The sequence below is a fragment of the Rhincodon typus genome, chromosome 1 (assembly GCF_021869965.1).
Source record: "Rhincodon typus isolate 14 chromosome 1, sRhiTyp1.1, whole genome shotgun sequence".
Taxonomy (NCBI): Eukaryota; Metazoa; Chordata; class Chondrichthyes; order Orectolobiformes; family Rhincodontidae; genus Rhincodon; species Rhincodon typus.
The window spans coordinates 106,543,230-106,552,279 of NC_063332.1; the positions used below are offsets into that span (position 1 = coordinate 106,543,230).

Here is a 9,050-nt window from a genome sequence, read left to right on the forward strand (position 1 = left end):
CCCATAATTTCTTTCTCAATCCCAGAAGTCAATGTCAGTGATAAAGGAACTTGGAAAAGTCAATTCCTGAAAAATCAAGGTTATCTGTTGGTTTTGCCACGCCTGAGGAATTAGGACAATAGCTAAACAGCTGCGAGTTGGGTTTCACTCTAGCAACTCTCAGATTCTAAACACTTTAATCTGTAATCACCTTTACCTTCCTGTCTGTATAGACACCCTGCTTCCTTCACTTTTTAAGACCATAAGACATAGGAGCAGAAATTAGGTCATTCGGCCCATCGAGTCTGCTCCACCATTCAATCATGGCTGATAAGTTCCTCAACCCCATTCTCCTGCTTTATCCCCATAACCCTTTAAGTTTATTACCTGTGTTGTGTGCATATATTGAGTACCACTTTTTTTTTCTTTTGTTTAATCACTCAAGAAAATCTCGGAATAGGCAGTCTTTCATTCTTGATTTGGTTAACAGTTTATTTACTAAAAACAAATTAAATTATTTACTCCCACCAACCAAAAGAGGGTTAAAAATGAATGGAGCTGATCACATATTACCATAATCAGAAAGTCAAAGTCAGAGAGGGCTGCAGCACAGAAAAAGGCACTTCATCCTATTCAGTCTGCACCGGTCAGAAACAACCACCCAACTACTCTAATTCCATTTTCCAGCACTTGACCCCATTGCCGTTGTGTGCCTTGTCAGTAATAGTAACCTATATATCTTATAATTGGTAGATAGGATGTAAATTTCCATGAAGAGACCAAACAATCTGCCAATAATACATTTCAAGGACAGTTGATGGGGCTCAAAGGGAGTTGGAATATCTGTTGGAGTACCCATCGTGTGTCATTATTTAGGTACTCACCTGTAACACTGTCTTCTCTTCTATTTTAGACATGGATTATGTTTTTGCATACTGCAGTGGGATTATTCTAACCAGTACAATCTATTTTCTCATATACTGTGCAGTGAAGAAAAACAAACCAAGTGTTTATTCAACAGCAATATTACCTGGTAAGCTACAGTAATTAAAAGTCACAGTGTCTAAGTAATGTTGCAAGCATGGTAGCTCTTAGCTAAATGAGTAGTATCAACAAAATGGATTTAATGGTCTTCATTATTGATTATAATGTTTCCCGTACAAGGCACTTCTACTGGGCCAGCAGTAAATCCCAACTAACTGTAATAAATATAACATTGATTCTCCATTTTCAGTTTCATGATGCAGGATTTTGGTTTAACACCTTATTATTGAGCAATTACCTGAAAGCAATTTGCTCCATGATGACATCTGTAGGGATTTTTGATAAAGCATGAATTTTTCAGTTAGCTCCTGCTACTTTTTTTGAGTTGGGTAATGTGTTGAAGCAATGAGAAAAAATTTAGAGGACACCATTCAAGAGCCTCAGCAAGACCAGACACTGGAGAATTTTTTTTTTAGTGTATAGGTTATGAGGATCAGATAACGAACAAAAATATGCCAGTTTACTCTTCCAGAAATATACTCCTTCAATTATTCAGTCTTGAAGAGTCTGCATTGACTGAGGTGTCAAAATTTTGCACAGTGCATTCTCATTTATATGTGAGAAACAAATAAATGAAGTTGACTAATGAAGGAATAAGAATAATTGTTATTGTAGAATAGCTTAATTACTTTTCAGAGAATGTGGAAGAAATTGTACAATTTTCCTTCAGGTGACAAAATGAGTAAGGTGAAACTGATAATGAGTTAAATTGCAGTAGTCTGTAATGACATACTAAGCATCATTCCATGTTTTTGCATTCTTTTTTGACAACCTGTATTTGAAATTTGCTCATGAAAGACTTTTGAGATGGTATGTTTGCATCGCATTTTAAACCAATTTGCAAAGGCTCAAGAAGTTCAGAGCCTGTGAACATTGAAAATGTGCATTCACACCAAGTAGAAATTTTGTGGAAAGTTGCAGGCCACATTCTATTTCAAACTTATGCAATTAGGGTCAACTTTCTCATGACAGAGCCATCAAACTAGGATGCTCCCTATTAATTTTGAGCATAACAGGAAATAGTGACTGACAATTTACAGCTTGAATATTACTGGAAAAAAAAAGAGACACAGTGTGAAAAGTTCTGAAAATATATATCTTTCCTTCGCAATATCAGGAAATATTCCAAGAAATCTGCACTCCAAAAATGGGAGGAAAGAGGTACCTGGTAGCAGCTACTGACAAATTACTGAAGAAACAAGGAGACATAGTACACAGAGTTAGGGAACCATGAGGCATGTAGTCAATCAGCTGACCATGATTTTTAAAAAAAAATTAATTCATAGAATTAGGGTGTTACTGGCTCAACCAGCATTTATTTCCCACCCTGAATTAGACTGAGAAGGTAGTATTTACGGTGGTCCATGTGGTATAGGTGTACATGCAATGCTATTGGGAAGGGAATTCCAGGATATTGACCCAGTGGCACTGAAAGCAATGTGCTATATTTTCAAGCTAGGACGGTGAGTGCTTGAGGAATTAATTGGCTTACTCAGAAGAAACATGGTCTTGTCAATTTCAGAGCTGGTCAGGTTAGAAGCAGACATTTGAGCTCCCTAGTAAGGATAGTGTGGCGATTTCTTTTTGTATATTTTGTTCTCAAGGGAGTTTCTGCAGTTATTGAATCAAGGTGAGATTTAATCAAGCTGGAAGTTCACTTACTGTAAAATAAAACAATTTAAAGTTTGTTTCTGCTCTCTCTCTTCCATTCCCTCTTAAGAAGGATTCAAGAAACACATGTGAAGGCACCTGAGGTAGCACTAGAGTTAGAGTCAAAGATGTGGGGTGGAATCCGATAGTAGTCTGGGGGATGTGGTCTAGGGTGAGATTTGTGGCAGAATTGGACAAGAGTCCGGTGAGGTCTGTCTTGATGTCGGGAGCATCTCATTCCATCTTTTATGCTTTTGTTGAATAAAGAGTTCAGTTTTTTGCCAGGCAGTGGGAGTTGCCAATTGAGGGGGATTATAACTTGTTAAATGTCTTATTAATGATACATTTAATCTCATTAATATTCAAGTTCTTATCTGACCAAATGAACCAACAGTCTAGATGTTGAGAAAATTCGACATGAAAATCAGAGCAGGCACCTACCGATTTCAGGGCTCGATGGGCATTGGTTACATGTGCCCACACTTCTACAGACGTTGGCATTCATTATGTGCCAGTATCTAAGAACTCTCATGGCAATTATCTGATTCACTTCCAGTACCCTTCTGAATTTCAATGCTGATTTGTGGGCTGCACTGGCAACTATCATTGCAATGCTGCAGCAAGGTCACTGTCCTCCCAATGGCATGAACCTAGCTCATGGACTGAACCAGACTGTATCTTTGCTTGCAGTCATACACCTCATTCTGAGCCCACCTGGCTACTCACAGCATCCCTGCCTTGCGTTGCTATGCCTGTCTTTGTGTATTTTACCCCATCACCCAGAGATACCAGGCTCATGTTACTTCTGTCTTACTTTTGTCCCATATTTTTCCCAATGAGATATGTTCACCATATGACTGAATTCCTTTGCCTTAATAAAACCAGATCCTGTGTGTTAACATATATAGTTTCTAGCAAGTGGAAATGCATCACACTGATCTCAACTGATAGACATAAACAAATTTCTGGTGTAATTCCCAGCACAGTCATATTATTTAGTAAATTTGAATCAAAAGCAGAATCATGTCTAATGTTAGACATGGAGTTCTGAGACCTGAAAACATCGGCTGGAAGACTATGACCGCCATGCTTTCTGCTGCAAATTGTCAATGGATTGTGTTGCTTGATACAGTCCACTAGTTGTTGGGATGCATGGCCAACATGCCTGACAAGACACCTACACTGGAAATCATTAATCATATTATTCACTTGGCTGGTAGACAAATCTTCTTGGCTTAATAAATAGCTGGCCTCTTGTTAGTGGAGAAAACTACTTATGAATTTACCTCCAAGTACCATAGTTAGTTTCACCTGTTGTTTCAACTGTTGAGACACCTTCCTCTTTCAGGGTCATCTGAGGTAGACTGAACAATGATCAGGGACAAAAGTGGTACCCATTAGCCCTTTCATGAGTTTGACCTGTATAGAGCAAGTGATAATTTCTTCAGGATAGTTATTATCACACAGGCTAGTTTCAATACTTCTAGCATGACGTTAGCTAATTAGTCTAAATGTGTATAGGATACAGATTCATGATGTGAATTCAGAAACTGATATAAATTGATAAACTTTTCAAAAATAGCAAATTAAGAGGGGCATTTATTTATGAACAGGAGTTCAGGAAATATAAAATGAATTGGGAAGATTGATAATGTGATTGAGTAGAAATGATTGCATATTGTAAATTGCACACTTAATATGAATAGGTATAAAATATTGCACTGCAGGAGTAAATGGAGGAATGTGTATAGTCTAGAAATGATACTGAAATATCAAAAGATTAATCTGTGCTGATTGCTGTCATCAGGTTTATGAAAACTTGCTGAAAACTCCAATGGATAGTTTCCTTTTATTATCTTTCAGATTAGAAAATTATTCCTAGGGACTCTGTTCTCTCCGTGTTATCTAACTCAACTGGTGCAAGTATTTGGGAAACTGATGCAAAAGAACTGGGGTTGGGGAGGGTACACAATTTATCATGCAACTTGGAGGCGGGTTTGACAGCAAGGGGAGGCTGACAACCCAAACTGTTTCTATTTCTTTGGCAGCTTCAGATAGGTAATAGCAAACATGCCTGGCAATAGCAGGATGTCAACTATGATCCTCAAAGACGTTAACAGGGATTGGAATTTCCAATTATTCGAAAAGCAGACAGGACTACTGCAGTCTTCATATATTAACAGCTCACAGGGATTGAGTGCACAAGGGGGGCTCAGAGTAGCTTGACATTATGTGCAATTTGACCTTCCCTTGCTGAAAATGAAGAATCTCTGGTCAGTCATAGGATACAGGCCTGTTCTGCAGCAGTCTTTCATGAAGTGCTCAACTTGAAAGCCTACCAGTGTGCTCATCCTCATCTCCGTCTCCTTGCATTGCTCCCAAATGTGCTGATTTTTTAAAAAAATTCATTAACGGGATGAGGGCGTTGCTGGCTAGGTAGCATTTATTGCCCGTCCCTAATTGCCCAGAGCGCGGTTAAGAGTCAGCCACATTGCTGTGGATCTGGAGTCACATGTAGGCCAGACCAGGTAAGGATGGCAGTTTTCCTTCCCTAAAGGACATTAGATGTACTGTGGATGTACTCACACTGATGGCTACTGGCTGCCCTCACATTGTGGGTGCTGCTAATGCACTGCTTCTACAGAAATGGCAATCCCAGAGATGGTTCTTACTTGTTGGGCTCCCATCAGGGTGACCATAATCTCCCAAACCTTCTTAGATATGGGGTAATGACAGAGGACTGGAGAACTGCAAATGTTAGAACTTTGTTCAGAAGAGGTTGTAAGGATAAACCCAGTAACTACAGGTCTGTCAGTTTAGCTTGTAAGTTCAAAAGCCTTTGGAATCAACAATTCAAGACAAAATTAATAGGAATTTAGACAGATATAGATTAATTAAGACAGCCGGCTTGAAGTTGTTAAAGGCAAATTGTGCTGAATTTGCTTCAGTTTTTGATGAGGTAACAGAGTGTGTTGTTGGGAATAAAGCAGTTAATGTGTACATGAACTGCCAAGAGATATTTGCTAAAGTACCAAGTCACGTGCTGGTTAGCATTGTTGAAGCCCATGAATTATAGCAAACTGGATACAAAATTGGCTGAGCATTAGAAAACAGAGAGCAGTAGGGAAGTTGTTTTTCAGTTTGAAGGAAGGATTGTAGTGGGATTTCCCATCCATATTATATTTTCTCATGTACGATTGAGGGTCGGTTGACCAAGAAATAATTTCAGCATTTGCAGAGAACAAAACACTTGGAGGTATTTTGAACTGTGACAAGGATAGTAATAAAACACATAGACAAACAGATGGAAAGGACAAACAATTCGAGGATGAAACTTAAAGCAGAAAAATATGAAGTTATTCATTTTCAAAGACAAAAACAGAAGTTCCTGGAAAAGCTCAGCAGGTTTGGCAGCATTTGTGAAGAGAAATCCAAGTTAATATTTCAGATCCAGTGCCCCTTCTTCAGAACTGATGGTAGCTAGGAAAATGTCAGTTTTTTTTAATGCAAAAGATAGGGTGGGGGGAGGGAGTAAGGAGTAAATGATAGGTGGGGATAGAGCCCAAAGAGAGAGAAGAACAGTTGGACAAAGGAGGGGATAACGATCTAGCCGGGAGGGTGAATAGCTGTTAATTGGGACTGTTAGTGACTAACGATAGGTAGCGTATAATGGCAGGCTATGTGATAACAAGGCCTGGCGTGTGGAGTAGGGGCCTGGGACATGGGAGAGTTTAGGCCCTAAAATTATTGAACTCAATATCGAGTCCGAAGGGCTGCAGTGTCCCCAAACGGAAAATGAGCTGTTATTTTTCCAGCTTGAGCTGAGTGTCACTGGAACACTGCAGCAAGCCTAAGACAGAGATGTTGGCCAGGAAACAGGTGTGTTAAAGTGGCAGGCAACTGGTAGCTCAGGGTCTTTTCCGCAGGCAGAACACTCAGTCTATGCTTTGTTTCCCCAATGTAGAGGGGACTACATTGTGAGCAGCAAATGCAGTAGACTAGATTCTGGGAAGTGCAGGTGAAGTGCTGCTTCACCTGGAAGGTATGTTTTGGCCATTGGATACTGGGGAGGGGGGAGGTAAATGGGCAGGTGTTACACCTTCGGCGGTTGCAGGGGTAGGTGCCATGGAGCTGTAGGAGGGTGATGGGGATTAAGGAAGAGTGGACCAGGGTGTCCCGGAAGGAATGGTCCCTGCAGAAGGTGAACAATGGAGGGGAGGGGAATATGTATCTAGTTGTGGCATCTCGCTGGAGGTGGCAAAAATGGCAGCTGATGATCTTCTAGATGTGGATGCTGGTGGGATGGTAGGTAAAGACAACGGGAACCCTATCACTTCTGTGGGAGGGAAGAGAGGGAATAAGATGGGTTGAATCCGGTTGAGAGCCTTGTTGACAACAGTGCTGAGGAGTCGTCAGTTGAGGAAGAACGTAAACATTTCGGAGACTCCCCTGTTGAAGTTGGCCTCATCAGAACATGTACTCAGGTTTTGAAAAATGTGATGCATTTTGTTAGGATGGATAAGTGGAAGTAATTTAAATATATGGTTTGATTCTAAATTAGGCCAGAAGTTGAGGGGCCTGGGGGTTATTTGTACACAAATCTTTGAAACTGCCAGGGCAGATTGAAAAATGGATTCTGGGCTCTGTAACCAGAGAACAAAATCAAGGAAGTTATAATGAAACTTTGTAAAATTGAAATATTGTGTCCTGTTTTGACCACCGCACTTTAGAAAAGATATGAAAAGCAGAGAAGGTTCACAACATTGGTGTCAGAGATGAGGATCTTCAATTGTATGGATGGACTGGAGAAGCTTAGGCTGTGCTCCATGGAGAAGAAAGATTAAGAGGAGATTTGATGCATATGTTAAAAATTGGGAGGAGTGTTAAAGACAGGGTAGAGTTAATCTGCTGCTGTTGGTCGAAGCATAGAGACCCAGACGATGCTAACTTAGGGTGACTGACAAAACAAACAACAGGAACCTGAGGAAAATTTTATTAAACATGAGTGGTGAGGATTTGGAATGCATTAGCTGAAAGTATGGCAGAGGAAGAGTTCATGCAAGATATTCAAAAGGGAATTCGATAATTGAAAAGAGAAAAAGATTACAGAACTGTGGGAGAAAGACATGGGAGTAGGATTAGGACAATTTCCCTCACAGAGAGCTGGCACTGATATGATGGGCAGAATGGCATCCTTCTCTGTTGTAATGATTCAATGACAAGGTTGGCTGATATCCTGCTGCTTCTGAAACAGTTGGTAGGAACCCAAAGATGGTCCTGCTACACAAAGTCCTTTGAAGAGTCTAGAGTCCTGTGCATTTGTTTCTCAATACTCCTGATATTCTGGGCATTAATTCTCAATTTTATTCATTTCCAATTTGATGGAAAGATTCTGTGTTTCAAACAAGGTCTTCTAGCTTTCACAATCAATTATTCTGATATTTCCTTTGGAGAAACATATGCAGAAAATTAATGCTTCCCAATTTATTTTCTTCTTAGCTTTCTTTTCAGGACTCCTGTGGGGAATAGCAAACAGTGCTTGGTTTCTGGCAAACTATTTCCTTGGTGCAGTTATCACTTTTCCTCTTGTTACTGCTGTGAGTATTGCTTACATTTGTAACTGTATCAAAGATAATAGAAAGTAACATGGAAAAATCTGAATTATTGTTAAAGCTGAATTGAAAAGGCATTGGGAATCATTTGTTATCTGTGCAATTCTATTGACACTAAAATCACAAGCAGAACACACACTTTATTCTCTTATCAATGTTGGATATATAGACATAATTGCTGTCAACACCATTGTATTCCAAAGGGACACAGCGAATTAGTTATAATTCATCCTCAGGACACTGATATCGTTGGCAAGCTGTTCTGAGCACGTAGTGGGGGTTTCCTTCCTGAACTGCTTCAATCCTTTGTTGTGATATTATACAGCCAACTGGCTAGTTAGGAAACTTCAGAGAGAGGGAGGTTTCCTTCCCTAAAGAACATTAGTGAACCAATTCAGTTTGAACAACTACACAATAGCTCATGAAAGACAAAATAGACATACATTTATATAGTATTTTCCATGACCTCAGGATGTCCCAAAGCCCTTTACAACAAATTAAGTACAACTGAGTACAGTTGGTGTCGTAATATATGAAACTGCAACTCACTTATACACAGCAAATTGTCACAAACAGTAATTTTGAATTGGATTCTCCAATTGTCCCAATGTGATTTGAAGTCATAATTTTAGGATTATATGTCCAAGTCTCTGAATTGTCCAGGTATATAACCACAGCACAAATGTACCCACTGACATCTATTATTTATTCATCCATAGATAGTAGGAACTGCAGATGCTGGAGAATCCGAGATAACAAGGTGTA

General features: G+C 39.6%; 1 protein-coding gene across 1 annotated transcript in view; it reads left to right on the forward strand.

Annotated features, from left to right (window-relative positions):
* LOC109917809 (transmembrane protein 144-like) overlaps positions 1-9,050 on the forward strand; it is a 64,118-nt gene that overhangs the window by 43,402 nt on the left and 11,666 nt on the right. The window contains exons 7-8 of the mRNA XM_048604478.1: positions 893-1,012; positions 8,173-8,270. Of these exons, the coding sequence (XP_048460435.1) occupies positions 893-1,012; positions 8,173-8,270 (218 nt within the window). The remainder of the gene's footprint in view (positions 1-892; positions 1,013-8,172; positions 8,271-9,050) is intronic.